The sequence below is a fragment of the Scheffersomyces spartinae genome (assembly GCF_019049425.1).
Source record: "Scheffersomyces spartinae strain ARV_011 chromosome Unknown scaffold_7, whole genome shotgun sequence".
Classification (NCBI taxonomy): Eukaryota; Fungi; Ascomycota; class Pichiomycetes; order Serinales; family Debaryomycetaceae; genus Lizanozyma; species Lizanozyma spartinae.
Window position 1 is genome coordinate 285,316 of NW_025065054.1, and position 17,411 is coordinate 302,726.

The 17,411-nt window shown below is 40.5% G+C and overlaps 4 protein-coding genes across 4 annotated transcripts; 3 read left to right on the plus strand and 1 right to left on the minus strand.

Annotated features, from left to right (window-relative positions):
- Positions 1-144: 144 nt before the first annotated feature.
- On the plus strand, positions 145-1,359 carry PRP21 (uncharacterized protein; the record flags this gene model as incomplete). The annotated part of the gene is made up of 1 exon (XM_043195301.1): positions 145-1,359. One exon carries the CDS (start codon positions 145-147, stop codon positions 1,357-1,359), a length of 1,215 nt encoding a protein of 404 aa, XP_043049967.1.
- A 181-nt stretch (positions 1,360-1,540) lies between these two features.
- Positions 1,541-2,604, minus strand: RPS6A (40S ribosomal protein eS6; the record flags this gene model as incomplete). Its single annotated transcript, XM_043195302.1, has 2 exons — positions 1,541-2,245; positions 2,599-2,604. 2 exons carry the CDS (start codon positions 2,602-2,604, stop codon positions 1,541-1,543), a joined length of 711 nt encoding a protein of 236 aa, XP_043049968.1.
- A 5,109-nt stretch (positions 2,605-7,713) lies between these two features.
- SEC16 (uncharacterized protein) lies at positions 7,714-15,483 on the plus strand (the record flags this gene model as incomplete). The annotated part of the gene is made up of 1 exon (XM_043195303.1): positions 7,714-15,483. The coding sequence occupies one exon, from the start codon at positions 7,714-7,716 to the stop codon at positions 15,481-15,483; it is 7,770 nt and encodes a 2,589-aa protein (XP_043049969.1).
- Positions 15,484-16,447: 964 nt separating this feature from the next.
- KQ657_004636 (uncharacterized protein) lies at positions 16,448-17,095 on the plus strand (the record flags this gene model as incomplete). Its single annotated transcript, XM_043195304.1, has 3 exons — positions 16,448-16,520; positions 16,791-16,961; positions 17,073-17,095. The coding sequence occupies 3 exons, from the start codon at positions 16,448-16,450 to the stop codon at positions 17,093-17,095; spliced, it is 267 nt and encodes an 88-aa protein (XP_043049970.1).
- Positions 17,096-17,411: the final 316 nt, after the last annotated feature.

Genomic DNA, 17,411 nt, shown 5'->3' on the forward strand with positions numbered 1-17,411 from the left:
GGAATTATCACTCTTGGATTGGTCGGTCGGTACTGTATATACTCATGTATCGTACCGATGCCGTCGGTACATAGTATTAAAGCTATTCTAATACTCTTTACTACACTATACTATACTATACTATACTTATAGCATCGCTTCAGCATGGACGTACCTCCTGATATTGCAAGTGTGATAAAGAAGACCGCTGCATATGTGTTCAAGAACGGCACAAGCTTTGAGGAAAGATTAAAGAAGAATAGTACTAATGAACAGTTTGAGTTTCTTGATGACCTGAATAAATATTATCCTTACTACCAACAGCAGTTAGCAATTCTTTCAAAGAATTCACAACCTGGTTCTAATGACTCTCTCTCTGAAACTCCTCCAGTTCGGGTTCTACGATCAGAATCCACACCTATCACTGTTCGACCATTAAGATTCATCACCAGATGGGATCAACCTCCGTTGGCATATGACGACCAGATAATGAAGCTAACAGCGATGTTTGTGGCTAAGAATGGCGATGAATATGGCTCAGCATTGTATGAGCATAAGAAGTCAGATGGCAATGGACCTCAGTTTGCCTTTATGGATACAGGCCACACCTATTACCCAAACTATATCAACTATGTTGAAAGCTATCGCAAGATTATCAAGTATATGGAGGAAGGAGAAGATAACATGGAAGAGCTATTGGATATCAATGATGATCAAGAACCCCTCCAACGAGGAATACTTCGAGCGTTGTATAAAAAACACAATAGACAAGCCAAAAAGGCTTCAAAAGAGAAGGAAAAACAACAGAAGTTGAATTTTGCTTCAATAGATTGGCAAGACTTTGTGTTTGTTGCTCGGATTGAATTTGATTTAATTGATCAAGTGAAAGAGTTGGCTGTTCCCGTCACTCGAGATAGTTTGATCAACAGATCATTACAAGCCAAATCAGAGGAGGTGGAGCCGAAGAAAAAGGAAGAAATGGTACCAGAAACAACGGAACCAGAAACAAAGGACGATCCACAGCGAAACGACGACACGCAATCAAAGGTATTTAAAGGAATGAAGATTAAAGCCGCTGGAGAATCGAGATTAAAGAAGCCACTTAGCTCAACTAGAACTATCACTTGTCCACTCACAGGGAGACAAATACCAGAGCACCAATTTGAAAGCCATATACAAGTGCTACTTCGTGACCCCAGATATAAAGAACAACAAGATAATTACATTAAGAAGAACTTCTCTCACAGTTCAAACATCACCACTGATCAAGTGTATGAGAATATTGTTCGACTCACAAGCAAGAAGAGACCCGCACAAGAACAAGAGCAAGACCGGAAAAAGGTTCAACAAGGTCAGGTCCATATTGGACCAACAACATAACAATGGTAGGTTAATAATATTAATTAAATCAACTACATAATAAGCAGAAGCAAGCCTTATTTTATACAATTTTTTATTCCGTTTATTACTCTCAGATTAGTGATGAAAAGAAAAACATGATATACAAACAAGGACTAAAGTTACAAAAGGATGGATGGAAAGTTAAATCCTTTTATTAAAATTAAGCCTTCAAAGAAGAAGCTCTTCTCTTTCTGATTTCAATCTTTTCAGCCTTTCTTTCGTGCAATCTCTTGGCCAACAAGAGAGAGTATTCGGCAGCGGCATCTCTTTGTTCTTGAGCATTCTTAATCTTTTGAGCTCTCAAAGCCTTCTTTCTTTGCAAGGTTTGAGGAGTAACCAATCTTTGGATCTTAGGAGCCTTGGTGTAGGTCTTGTCACCCTTGGTAACTTCTCTTCTGACAACGTAATCTCTGACGTCATCTTCCTTGGTCAAACCGTAGAACTTTCTAATGTTGTTAGCTCTCTTTGGACCTAATCTCTTAGGAACAGTGGTATCGGTCAAACCAGCAATGTCAGCGTCACCTTGCTTGACAATAGCCAAAGACAAGACAGACAAGTCTTGGGCAACAATACAACCTCTAACAGACTTTCTCTTTCTTTCACCATTTCTTCTTGGTCTGTAACAAGAGTGACCCTTAGACAACAACAATCTAACTCTGGTTGGGTGCATAACACCTTGCTTCATAGGGAAACCTTGCTTGTCGTTACCACCGGTAATCTTGAAAATGTAACCCTTGAATTCGTCACCAACAGAGTCACCTTCGACTTCTTGGCCCATTCTCTTCTCGTAGAAGACACGCAACTTGTGCTCGTCATCAATGTCGACACATTTTTGGGTGCCGTTGGCTGGGTAAGAAATGTTTAACTAGTATCAAATGTTAGTAATGCTATTCAATATATCAATATCCATATCAACAAATACACTTGTGGATAGAGCTCATCTGAGATTCTTTTGTATTGCAGTTTTTCACATTCAGTTTTTCATAATCATGAATCTTTCATCAACGTTATATTATGAACTCTTTTGATGATTCCAATTGGCGATTCATATTTATTATTGCACTCATCGAATTTTCAAAAGAGTTTTTATCTTGAAGACATTCTTCGTCATTTACTTGATATAAATTGGTGTCGAAATCCACTTTGTCATAATAAAAGAGTAGTATTCTCTGGATTAACTCTAACTGGGTGTATTGTAATTGGTACCTCTTAACATACCTTCATGTTGACGTGGTCTTTCCTATGCCTATGAACAAGAGTAAGCTAGTATCAAAAGAAATCGATAACAGGGTAAGAGAAAATTTTTATGAAGTAAACCAAATTGGTGAAGAGAATTTTCCAATCACAATGGGTACAGGGAGGACTCCATCGTAGTAGGACTACATAGTAGAGCACACTAAGGTGTCGCACATTGGGTGAAAATTTTTAGATGGCACAAACCTCAGATGTCGCGCGTAAGGAGACATTTGCAGTCACATGATTAATTGGTTGACTTTGAGTCATTAGAGAAGAGCTGGGGTTTACCTATTGTGACGGTATTGGTTTTGTCGTTTTGTCACGTGATAGGGCTGGTACCCTAGTGAGAAATTCATGGTTTGCTTTCAAGACTGTTTATAGTAAACATGGCATTATACATGTATATGTATATGTATATGTATGTATAAGTAACAAAGTTGCAGATCTTGTAGTGACTGCTAGACAGTCCACATACTAATGTTAAATATTTTACGTAAACCTACTTCTATAACAGAGTAGCTTCATTCAATGAGACAGATGTCAATCCAAATCTTTTGCGTGCTCTTTAATTATTCTGTTATTGACTCTACTTCAAGCACTGATGTCATTAATTGATGGCTCATCTGATTAATCTTTTGCCCGACGTTTGTGGCCGTTTTCGCTTATGTCTTATTATTTCCAGAGTGTACAAAAGATGTCATGCTTTCAAAACCCTTTGTTTTCCCACTTCAGTTTCTAAAAATACATTGCCAATGTTGATCTTGGATCGGACTTAAATCTTAACGGGTCTAAGTTACACGCAGGCAAAAGTAAAGCATAACGGCGTAAGTCTTAACATATTCAACCGTGCAGTGTACGGGCAAATTAGCATTGGTTAAACTATAATACATAAAGAAAATTTATTTATACGGGCACGCTCAAACAAGAATAATAAGAATAGGAATAAGAATTCGAATAATAGAAGTGGTAGTAGTAGTAGTAGTAGTAGTAGTAGTAGTAGTAGTAGCAGAAATGATATTTTGATTCGATTCACTTTGAGTTCTTCCTATCCACAGAAACCCCTCCTCCTGTAGCTTGAGATGCTTCAGTGGCAGGCGTAGTTTGGCTTTGACCTTGAGGAATTGGTGGGAATGAACTCCCTCCTCCTCCTCCTCCTCCCCCGCTTCCACCTCCACCTCCAGTGTTGATACCGCCAGTAACTCCACTGGGAGCTATTGGCGTTAGAAAGGGTGCACTGGTCTGATGAAACGGTGTAAGAACCGATCCGGAGGGCCAATCTTGGGAAGCGTAGAAATTAGATGGAGAAGGGAACATGTCGTGTAGATATCTTGATGGTAAAGCAGATCCTGGCATTTCTTGTTGGTTAGGAGGATGGTAATTACCCGTGTTGAACATCTGGTTTATCACAGGTGTATGGAATGCTCTAGAAGGCTGGTTGGCGTACAGTGATGACGGTGAAGATTGGGATATTGATGTAAAGAAAGCCATTGGTAATTGAGGTGCATTAGGATTGGAAGGTGAAGACGTCTGGGATTTGGTATGAACAGGTAATGGTAAGGCGGGTTTTCTAGAATCTCCAGGTGACCTAAAACTGTTACTACTGACATATTTCGATGTATCTATGGGTAAATTGGGGTTAATAGTTCCCATCACAATTGGGTTCTTGGATTCAACTTTAAGCTTTATATCTCCATTTATATGCGTATTCTGAGTAACACCTCCAACGTTCGTTGAAATTGAAGGCTTTACTTCTGCACTTTGGGAAACATCCACAGCCGTAAGAGTCTTTTCGCTATCCAGTTTCCCATCAATTGGACCACCATTATTCACACTTTTGTTTTCAAGATTACCCTTAATGTTACTTTCTTCTCTATCTATTGAGTTTACAGGGATCTGTACTCTTAATACTGGTCTATGGTTCGATTGCTGAGCCAGATCTTGGAACTGGGGCATTTTGGGATTAGAAAAGGCAGGGCCATATTGGGGGACATTAGTTGTTGTTTGGATATTGTTACCTGAATCAAAATTCAGTATACGTTGTTGTTGGTGTTGTTGTGTTGGAGGATTTGTATTTAATTCGACCTTCCTTTTCTTTGAAGTTGGTTCAGGGGAATCGCTTTCATCATATTCGAAATCGGATTCATTCACATCAATTTCATCACCTAAGGGATCATTCAATTTCTTCATGGTACCATTACTATTAGTAGGAATATAGTTTTGATGGAGGTATTTTCTCTTACGGTAGTTACCATAGTTTTCAGGAGACTTTGATTCATGCGGTTTTAGCTTGCTGCATACGGAAATAAGCTCTTTAGTATCCACCGATGAAAACTCATATAAACGGTTGTTATTCCCTAGTATAATCACTGCCAAATCAACTTGACAAAGAACAGCCAACTCATGGGCCTTTTTAAATAACCCGGCCTTCCGTTTTAAGAAGGTCACTGTCCGGTTTCTATCATCAGCTAAAGGCTGGATCTCGATTTTTCTTCTTCCCATAATAGAAGCACTTAGCGGTGTTTGGTTACGAAGCGTGTCGAATCCTGGAGGGAGGGAGTTATCAAAAGAAAGAGAAGCACAGTAAGAATAATGTTAATTGCTTGGTTTGGTTTGATCCTTAATAAGTCCACACTTTGGTAGAGGGATAATTTTGGCGGTCACCTAAAGGCAAGCTTACGAAAACTGAAGCAAGAAAGGAAGGGCAATTAGTATAAAGTATTTTTCGGGTACCTAATCTGTAACCACCTGAATTAGGGTCTTCTTTGTTTGCCGAATGACCTGCACACACTCTTGAGCAACGGTTTTAATGTTCACAAAGGTCTCTACTCCTACCTGTGAAAAAGAGGTAATTAAGTTGGAGAAGGAAAGAATTGAGGGATCCCAAAATACGGTGAAGAAAATAGGAATAGATGCAGTTGAATTGGATCACTAACGGTAATATTGATAATGTTAATGATGATGGTTTTCTAACGATAAAATAATACTATTATACCACTAAGATAAAAGACAGAACAATCGTATAATAAATCGGGCGCCCACGTTTGCTATAAAGGAATGTAGCTGTCTTATGAGGTTGGCAGTAAGTGATCTATGATGTTTTTTCACTAGTAGCTTAGTAAAGGAGGGGTTAGAGTAGAAGAAATATTCCCACATTTACATGTAAAATAAAAGGACGATCGTGTCGGATATTTATACTTAGTTGAAGGGTAATCATGAAACTACATTCAAGTAAACTGCAATACATAAATAAGGGGTCCCTCTCTTAAGTAACGGATATGTGAATAGATTAATTGCCTTTTTTTTTATCTAATGCTACGACATCAATCACACTGTGCAACATGATTTTATCTAGTATGTGTGCTACCAAACTTACCAGTTTACATCACATTGAAATCAGTTCAGTTTCTAATAATAGAATAATTAGCCACGGCTGAACATTATTCAAATTGTGACGTTCTTTTTATCACGTAAACCCAATTTTAGTCTTAGCACTTTCAATTTTCTTAACCATACTGATGTGCCCCGCTCTTACTTTGAAACCGGTATTTATAAGTGAAGAAGCCCTGTCTACAAAAATAGCCGTTATGCAAGGTGATAAACGGCTGACTGTGTTCATGAAGGCTGTAATGTGATTAAACGTAAATTTAGTTTCAAATGTATTGTGAACGTCACATAGAATGGATTGAATATATTAAGAGTAAGGTAAAGGTATATTGAACAGTATATTGCTTCAAATTTTGTACCATAAGTATTTTATCTTGAATTTCGTATTATTCTGCAGAAATCATACAACAAATTCTCAACTTAAAAGTCACTGTCCCGTTTAGTTTAAAATTGCTTTAGATTACCTTCCTCTCGTAATCTTCATGCTCCATCTCGTAACAGTGTGTTTAGGCACAGAATTCTTTGTTCACTTGCGTCGTAGATTAAATTACTCATGCACGCCGTAAAAATACACGTTCGATTACCATTGCGGTTTACGTAGCAATGAACTGCATTTGGTGGGAAAACAAGTAATGGTCTGGGCCATGCGTCTAAGATAGCAATTAAAATTTTGTAAAACAAGAATAAGTTAATGATGAAGTAAAGGGCCCATAATTGTATTGTTAAAGATGTGAACTAAGCAATCTATTAACACTAGATCATTTATTTTCTCCTTAAGGCTTAGCCTATACAAATAAACGATATCATACTTCATAATCACCTGAGCATAAATTAATTTTTGATATAGATATGGAAGGTTTTGCATTAAAGATATGTGCATTACTACGAAGTTGATGTAATACATAGGTTTCTTTCTAAAAGAATAACATATGCATCAAAAAAAGGACACTTGCACTGAAAAACCATGAATACTCCGGCAAGTGGCTGCGGAGGCAGAGTGGTTTGGTCATGCTCTGAAAGCATAGTATTTTTGCTATTGTTTTAAGCCTGCTTTATTTGGATTGTAAATTATCAATGTGTAGTTCAATTGTGGTTTGTGGTAATTATTAAGATGGCATCACTTTTGCATAGAAATTGAAATGATTTTTTAGGAAAACATAAAACTTCCTGCAATATTTAAATACAAGCTCTATATAAATGAAACTCAGCAAACGTTTAGTAATCTCCCACGTATATCTACTCATGAGAAATTGTAAGAACGATTTTATGACGAAGTTACTTTAACGAAACTGTTATATATCATGGCCCTAAAACGTAAAAAACAACGTCTTCCTTTTCAATAATCCTCATTTCCTTTTCCTCAATATATTTTGGTGCATACTAACTTTCTCCATATGGGCTAAGTATGTTTTTAGTCAACTCTCCTCCAGTTTTAAACCTGTCTTCTCTCCAGAACTAAAGAAATCTGCCAAAGGTCACGTGCCACACATAACTACAAAGAAAAACGCTTTTTGCGTCAAGTTGCGCCAGATCCGCTCAATTCGTCCATATTTTTCTAGTGTGTTTGATCACCAACATTTTCTAATAAGAACACGGTTTTTCTAAGAGAGATCTAAAGTCATCAACACTTACGGGTATATATTACCGAAACGTAGTAGTCTCAAAAATTCAATCGCTATTGCAGCTTTGGCTTTGACTACATACAAAAGAAACATGCTGTCCCGGCTGACCCGAAGGAAACCAGCTAGAGCTCGTTATGTCCCTCCGCCTCAAGGCTTGGAGCCTGAGGTAGATGTAATGGATCCTGCTCTTCAGTCATCTACTGACTCCGGCGCAGATGCACCTCCCCCTCCACCTCCTCCACGCGGTGCGAGAGGAAGCAATGCTTCGCTGTTGAGATTGGACAGTGGTGGTGGTAGTGGTAGTGCGAATCTGTTGCCGTCGTCTCTGCCTTTGGTCGCACCTCCAAGATTGTCAGCTAACTCAAGTGGGAGGACAACTTCAGACAGAATATCTGGTGTTAATATGAATATGACTTCGAACCTAAATCATTCAGGATCTTTCAGTCATATGGGTAGTGAAATTTCACCTCAATTGAAAGCAAATTCACGTCAGAATGACAATATAGTCCCCTTAGAACCGGAGTCTAATGATACTCCTGTCTCCGAGTTTCACTCTCATAAGAACGACAGCAACAGTGATAATATTGGATATCAACAACAACCTACGCCATACGGAGATGATCCGTTCTCTTACGGTAGTGTCAATGCTGAAGAGGGTGCTGGTAAATCTGTTGATGATCCCTCAGGCCATGTCCCATTTGATTTGAAGGAAGATGAAGACGTTGGATGGGCGGATTACGCGGAAGACTTTGATGATGATCAATTGAATTCCCCTCAGAAAGTTGCCCCCTACTCAGAGGAGCAACATCATCAAGATAATGTCTATCAAGAACAAGGGTACGCTCAATATAACCACTTTGAGGTTGAAATTGTGCATCAACAAGATTTAAAACATGATATCGACCACGAGAGCGACCACCAGATCGACAACTACGATGAGCAATCTCAGGCACAAGCATACAAATACCCCCCCACGGATGACCATGTGGAATCAACTGTTTATGAAGATAATGAACATGCTACTATTGATGAATTTTCTCATCAACAGGACCATCAAGAAGAACACGAAGAAATTGAAACAGAGGAACAAAACCTTGAAACGGAGCACATTGATGAACAAAAACCCGACCCAAGTCCTTACTATTGCCAGGATCAAAGTAGGTACAATGGTGAAAAGTCTCCTTTGTCTCATGTTGAAAAATTGCATCTGTATAGTGTTGCCAGCTCACCATTTGAAGGCAAGAATTCAGATTATGACAACATATGTCCTAAGGATACAGACTATTTAGGTTGCCCAGAACAAATTGCATATAACGGACAAGCTGATGAAACTGAGTTGGTGAACAAGTCAGTTGAACAAAATACGACTCAATCTATCGATCTTCAAGAACATGACAAACAAAATTGGCATCAGCAGATTTCCCACGATGAGAGTAACGATTTCTTTTCCAACTTGACTAAAGACACGGTGGTTTATAATCCCCGTTCGAACGACATTCATACTAATGATCCTCAGTCAAAACAAAATCAAGAAGAAGCTCTGAATGAACCTGATGACTTCTTTAGTCTGATCAACAATCCTCAACATCCAAATGAAGTCAAGGAAAACAATCAGCATCAAAATGAAACGCAGCTTGTGTCTCAAGAAAGTCAGCCTGATTATATTAGTGCTGCAGTTCCTGACCAACAGCAGGACCAAGAGTTGTTTGAAGCGCATCATGTAGGTTACACTGAGGGCCCTAATCATTATTCAGATGAACCCTTCTACGCTGAGAAAGAGTCAAATAAATACAATGAACATCAATCCCAAGCACACGATCACGAGAATTCGGAAAGTACTGCATTGCAAGAAGAACACCAAGCACAGGGCGATCTTTATTCACCTCTTTCCCAAGTCATCGAAGATAATAGTCCACAACATGCAAATGAAAATTATTACCAGACTGAGCATGATCATTACGGCTCCCAAGGGTTAAGTAATGTTGTTGCTGAAGAGGGCACAAGCAACCTTGATGATTTGTTTGCTGATGATAACGATTTCATTGTAGAGCAATCACCAAAGAAATCGAGAGCTGACTCACCAGTAGAGCCTACTCCATCTTCTTTGTATGATATTTCCACCAAACTTGAAATGCTAGATTTGGACGACGATTTACTTTTGGATGAAGATCTTGAATTCTCTTCAGAGGAAACTCAAGAGGAAGTGCAACAGGAATCGTTACAAGTACCCAATGAATTGCAGCAAATGCACTCGATGAAATCAAATGACGTGCCTCGCCATCTAGGTGTGAGTAACAAATATGTTCCACAGCCAGGAGTCCCTGGCCAAAGAAGTTCATTTTCCTTAGCATCCCTGGGTCCAATGTTAGCAAAGCACCACACTCCAATTCCCAAACCAACCATAATACAACCTCAACCTCAGTTACAGAGCAATGGGGTGATTTCGTCAGCAGGAATTTCAACCAATGATGAGTTTGTCAGAAAGTTGGAAGAAGAAAAGAAGAAACATGATGCTTATGATTTCCCACAAGGTATGATTCCTACAATTGCAAAGCCAAGTACCAGGAGCTCGATTAAGTATGCTCCTACTCGTACGCCTCAAATGAGTTCACCTTCTCCTAACCCAGTCACTGCTGGCCCTGTCGCTCCTCATAACGTTCTCATTGGAAAACCCTCGGATGATATTAAACAGCAACCTGTGGGTGAGAATGTTTCCAAATCATTCTTTGAAGAATTGCCTTTACCAGACCTATCAAAGAGAGTTAAGCCTGCAAGAACAGCTGCTCCTGTTAAAGTTGCTAATCCTGCTTCTCCAAATATTACTAAGGCCCCCTCATTCTCTCCAATTGAACAAGTGAAGCCTCCAGTGAATCCTTACGCTGTTGATGTCAACATGAAAGCCAAAGCGATTAAGAATAACTACGCTCCTCCAGCAAAATCTTCTTCAATGCCACCGCCAAGTTCTACTGTGCCACCATCACATCCCCCAATGGCTTCCAAATATGCTCCACCTGTCGTCCCTTCGATTTCTGTTCTAGGACAGCCAGGACAGATTTTGAACAATGTTGGGCCACCTCAACAACAGTACCAAGGAACAAATCAGTTTCTTTCTTCTACAAGAATTCAAGCTGCTCCAACAAACCAGTTGCATCCTACTACTCCACAACCCTCTCAGTTTCCTCAAAACCAAAGGGGGTTTCAAGGCAACACAAGCTATTCACCTCAAGTATTCCCTGCAACAGTACCTAACCAGCCCCAAGGAAATGAGATTTCACCTCAGTTTACTCAAAATAACATCTTGAATCCAACTGCTAATCTCCAGACTACTCCTAATCAATTACATTCTCAACCATTCCCCTCTGTTCAAGTAACCTCCTCAAAGCCTACGCTCAATACAAATGTTCCTAAGAGTATATCACAAGGCAGTCCTTACATGCCAAATAGTGGCCGTTATGCACCAAGCAGCCATAAAAGAAACCATTCCAGGGCAAGTTCAATTATTGGAGGTTCAACAAAAGACGGAAACAATCCATATGCTCCTGCTTTACCCTCTGTACCAGATGCGTCTGTCACTACTAGTCCAGTTGGATTGGCTCCTATGAATCTTAATAGGCAAAGAGGGGCTTCTGGTTCGAAGAGTCATCTCAGAAATGTTTCTGGAAAACAAGTAGCCCAGGATCCCAATGCTTTGTTAAGAAGACAGTTCCCCATATTTAATTGGTCAGGCTCAACTAAGGTTGTATGCTTGATTCCTAGAACCAGCCCTAGCTTTACCGCTCAACCTAGTCCAACTTTACAGGTGAAGAGCATCCGAGATATTGTTGATGTTTCAAAGTATGTGATTTTCCCGGGACCTTTGATGAAAGGTAAGACTAAAAAGAAGGATGTTGAGAAGTGGTTAGAAGTTCGAATTGAGAAGATCAAGGTTGACCAAAACAAGCAAGACGAATTGATCTTGTGCAATGCTTTACTTTGCCTACTCAAATTTGATTTATCTGACTTTGAACAAGTTAAAGATTTTGCAAGAAGTATCTGTTCCATTATTAATCCAAACGTAAATTACGATTGTAATATTCCAGTTGAGTACAATGGCTTATTGAGTGTCGCCAATGCTTGCAAGTTAGATAATGCAGGTATTAATACTGTTTTCACTCTTTTGCAATCTGGAAATTCAGAAAAGGCATTGGAGTTTGCAATATCCAAAGGAGATTGGTCAATAGGGCTTGTCATTGCTTATCTGACTGGAAATGATAACTTTGCTAGAATTGCAGCAGATTATGCCAGGGTGGCTTTCCCATTTCAAAGGGCCAATAATAAAGTGCAACATTTGATGCCCTACTTGTTAAAGATCTTCGCTGGAAACGTTCAAAGTGCCGTCAATGATTTGATGACCGTCCCTACTGAGGCAGAATGGGCTTGCCAATACTGGAGAGATTTTGTAAGTGCAGTCCTCATCAGTTGCACCAAGGGTTCTACTGAATTCCTTAGGGAGTTTGGTAAATTCTTGGGTAGCAATGGAAAAGTTGAAGCTGCCGAGATCTGTTTTATATTAGGTGGAACACCTTTGCACCCCATTCCTCCAGCTGGAAGCAATAGCAATGAGACTGTATTCCCTTACATCTCCACTAGCAATATCTATACGGAGATTTATGAATACATCTTGGCTTCTGCGCCTAATTCAACAGTTCCAGCCCTGGGAATGCTCCATTTAGTTGACATAAAGGTCAAGTATGCTTCATATTTGGTTGACTTGGGTTTGGTTAATGAAGGTCAGAAATATATCGACTACCTTGGAGCTATGTTCAAGGGTAATGCCATTCCTGAACACACCAAGATTGCTCTTCAAAAGCTAGTAGTCAGATTAACGGCTTCGGGTTCCGGCGAACAAGGCTGGTTTGGATTGAAAGTTTCAAAGGTTAACCTCGACAAAGTCTGGGGTCAACTTGATAAGTTCATTGGTGGAACAGACCCTGTCCCCAAGCCAGTAGAATCTGGAGTTTTCAGCAAGTTTAGTCCTTCTATTTCAAGATCGACTTCTGTATTAGATTTTACATCTTCAGCTCTACCAATAGGCCAACGTCCTCTTATTGATCATACGTTGTCGTCATCTACTTTACCACCAAGTATGGATTTTGGTGCCAGACATGTTACGCCAATCCAAAGGAATACCACCTTTTTATCACAAGGAATGTCACCTCAACTTCAAGGTCCTCAAACCTCAAACTTCCCTTCACAACCAAGTTACTCACAAGGACATAGCCAAGGCCAAGACCAAGGACAAGGACAAGGCCAAGGACAAGGACAAGGACAAGGACATTTTTCATCCCCTCATTCCAAATATACTCCTTCCAATAGGTCTACCAATCAGTTCCCAACTACAATAGACGAGAATGAGGAAACTTTATCACAATCAGCTGGCAACTCTAGATATGCTCCTGGAGGTAGAAAATCCGTGGGTGGAATCTCTACACAATTGTCTAACGCATCTCTTGCTTCCCATGAAATCGTGCAACCAGCTAAGAACCCACAATATGTTTCTCATGTTAAGAAAATATCAGTGTCTAGTGCCACCTCTGATGCAGGTGTTCTTGAAATTTCTAAGCTTCACAGACCTCCGGTTAAGTATGGCCCTCAATCATTGGAATCGCCCAAGCTGCACGTTCATGAAACTTTTCAAAACAGTCCTAAATTTAACATCAGAGACTCTGAAAAGTCAGAAGTTATGTACATATCTCAAGACACTCACTCAATGCCTCCTCCTCCATCGAGTGAAGGCCGATTTGATGTGACAACCTCAAAAGTGTCTCAACTGGTGGCTGTCTTTGGTTCACCGTCGTCTTATAGCGAGGAACGCCCGCATCATAATGAGCGTCGTCCATCTCATGCCAGCAGCCACTCGTCTCAATCCAGACGTCGTCAATCTCACGCCAGTACTCATAAATCGCAGACCAAGCGTTCATCTACAGACGAAAGCTCATCTCAAAATAAGCGTCCGTCATATTCTGAAGGCCGGTCAACTCAAAGTGAGAGTCGTCCATCACAACTTCAAAGCCATCCCTCTCCTCAAACTGAACGTCTTCCACCAAAAGTGGAACGTCGTAGAGAAACAAATAATAGATATGCACCACCTCCTCGGATTGATGGTTCTCTCGTCGAACCCCCTTTGAAAAGTGAAAAGGAAGCCGAAAGCCCTGAGAAGCTTGAGCCAATCGATAAACCATCTGGTGAAGTTCAAGTTTTAGAAACTGCAGAACTCATTGAGTCAAAGCAGGTGAACGTAGATAAGCAAAGTTTGCCGGACAACGACACTTCCACTCCTGAACCTCCACAAGAAGAAGAACAAGTACAACAACAGCAACCTGAAGCAGAACTTAGTGAATTAGGAACGAACCAATTTCCAGCTTCATTAAGCAAACCTCCTTCAAGGAATGTTTCTAATGCTCCTCCGAGAGCAGCCAACCCATATGCTCCTCAAGCTGCTAAAAAGCCTTCTGTTGGACGGAACAAGTATGGCCCCCCAACTTCAGTCAAATCTAGGTACCCCATCAATGCACCTGCCAAGGATGTATCTACAGATGCGTCTGGGGACCAAATTAGTATGTTTGATTACGGTGGATATTCCGGTGCAAGTAGGGCCACTCCATCTCAGCATCCAGCTAACAAGGCTTCACAGAGAAACCAAGACGTGGCAGCAGAACAAGGAGAAGCAGAAAAAGAAAAAGAAAAAGAAGCTGAACAGGAGGACTTAACTGAAAAGGACACACTTTTGGCAGAGGACCTGAGTAATAGACCTAATTTTGCTCCTCCTATTCGGAACATGGCTTATGAGGAACTTCGGTCTCCATCAAATGTTATTTCTAGTTCCACAGGCCAAATGCTCAACAATGTTCATGGAATGGATACACAGCTGCATAACGCTAACCCATTAGCAAATTCTACTGCTAACTTTGAGCCCGCTTCACCTATGATTAGGATGAAGAAAACACCAGTTTTGAACCAATTGGGATCCGGAGGTCTTCCTAGAGATACCGGATTTTCTGCTTTTGATTCAAAGGACGAAGTTTTGGATACAAGTTTTGGAGAATTCCCAATTCCTGGATCTCCTGAGTTGACAACCCGTGCCAATTCTGAAATTGGAGGCCCCGGATTGTTCTCCTCCAGGTTATCACAGTCACAACAATCCGAATTATACCAACAATACGAAGTACAAGATGACACTGTTGGAGACTACGTTCCAATTGTTGAGGAAGATGAAGACGATGATGAACCCGTAGTTGTAAAGAGGCCTGCACCAAAGAAACTGGCCACTCCTCCACAGAAAACGAAGCCTGACATCAAAGAGAGAGATGATGACGAGAAGTCCACCACCTCCAAGGGGACTATTGAGGGTAAATGGTTTGGAAGTTGGTTTGGTAGTAAGGAGGAGACAGAAGAGAGACCTAAGGCCATCAGAGCCAAATTAGGAAACAAGAGCCAGTTTTATTATAGTGAAGAGCATAAGAGATGGATTGATGGAAGCAGATCTCTTGAAGAACAACTCAAAAAGGACGCACCGCCTCCACCACCAAAGGCTAAGAGCAGTATTTCAGCCACCCCATCTGTCGGTACAAGTGGTACAAGTGGTCCTGCTATGCCTAATTCTCTTCCCAAGACACCAACAGGAAGAGCACCAAGTGCAGGAGCACCTTCTGGAGCTGGTCCATCACTGGGAGGAGCCAAACCTCCTTCGAAACCAACAGGACCAAGTTTGGCATCTGCGGATTTAGATACCCTTTTGACCATGGGAGGAAACAATCCTTTGGCTAATGCCAGAAGACCCAAGAAGGGTACTCGTCGGTACGTTAGCGTGATGGAGAAGTAGAAGGAACATTAAAATACCCCAAAAGTTACATACACACTTATATACAGAAATCTCATGACAGAGACATCAATACATTTATAACTTAGGTGACTCTATGATATGGGACGGTATAAGAGATACAACTGAGGAAGCTTCCCACTTCTTAGTTTTGGTCTAGGCGAATCAGATGTATATGTGTAACCGTTCTTAAAGTACCACTGAGCAGCTCTGGTGTTATCAGCGAATACAGTCAAGTTTGTGGAAAACAACTGGCCCAATATGCCATTCATTTCCGAGGGTGCATTCTTATGTAGCAGTTTTAGATGAGCACCAAATTGATGGAATGCACTCAATAGAATCGAACCTAAGCCCAAAGATTGGTATTGTTCGACTATGTGTATCTCGTACAAGTAAAGCACAGTTTTATGTGATCCAAAGTGTATTTCATTGACTACTGAAAATGAAACAAACCCCACAATAACTCCGAGCTCATTAGTGTACCATACATAGCACAAGCCTCTATCACGCATTTCTATTCTCTTGTCGTCTTTCCAATCTGCACCCTGCACCGCTATATATAGTTCCGATAAGTTATCATCTATTATGTTAAGAAGACTTGTCAACGTTTCCAGGTCAAGCGTGCTCGAACAGCAGTGATGCAATTGATATTGTGTAAGGACGTCTGACCGTTGCAGAAATACTTGTTCGATTTGACTATCGACATGTTCCACCAACAAGGCAACCACCCGGGAATCTTCCTCATCGAATAGAACGTCTTCACTGCCCATTATATCCAACGTTGTATTGTTATGGATGTTGGTGTGATTCAAGGGAGGATCATCCTCAGATGTAGTCAACATTGTTCGTGACACAAAAACGGACTAAATTTCAAATAGATCTTCCTCAGGTTGAGAAAACGCGTACATATGCAATGGAAGCTTCGGGGTTAAGACTCTCGTTTATTAGCCAATGATACAATGTCATAATGGATATACCCAGTTCTTCTCATAGAAAACAAAACACAGTGGTGCAACTGGTGTCGACCGAATGTTATGAAGGTAGTAGCGTTGAGAATTCCTTAGGTGGATCGAAAGAAACTACGATCGATACTCTTCAGCAGAAACAACAGGATCGATCTAAAAGAATTTATCGTCCCATGTCACATTGTTCACCGTCACCGAGTTATTCCAAGAGTATAAACCGAGATAATACGTTTATCTCATCTCCACGAATATCTGCAACCACTCCACGAAATAAACGTCAGGTTGAGAATCAACGAAGAGCAACAAACCGTGAGACTAATGCTACCAACAGCAGGTCACGGCTAGAAGACTCAAGGAAACACGAATTGTTCCATAAGCAAATGGAAGACGAGTCAAAGCAATGGGAGTTAGATGTAGGTATACTTATTGAAGAAGAAGCTCAAGCTAAGCAAGAGCTAGAACAGTTTGAGATAGGGCAATACGAATTGGAAATGATGTTAAATGACTTGACAATTAGTGATGTAACATAGCAATTTGTCTGGAATTTATGACTGCCCGGATTCTATATTCAATGTGAGGGCCAATGTATGTTCAGAATGTACAGAACAACTGACTACCGTGTTATAGCAGGTATCCAGATACGGTTATAAAATATTGCATAGGGTGCTCTCCAGTACCTGAGGATACTAATGTGGCCAATGAAAAGTCGTGAGCAAGACGAGGAGTGAATAACTTAGTTTGCTACTGTATCAATCGATAGGAACTAAATAGCATCAAACTAGTAGTCCTCGACCTGAAGGTCTATACATTCAGGGAATTGGCCAATTATTCCTGTCGTTTGCACTTTGTAACTGCTTTCCTGATTACTACCATTATCGTATTGAAAGAGATGAAATTACTATATTATTCTCCCGTGTGGACTAGCCTGAGGTTGAGCGACATTTTTTATTGGGTATATTAGCAGAC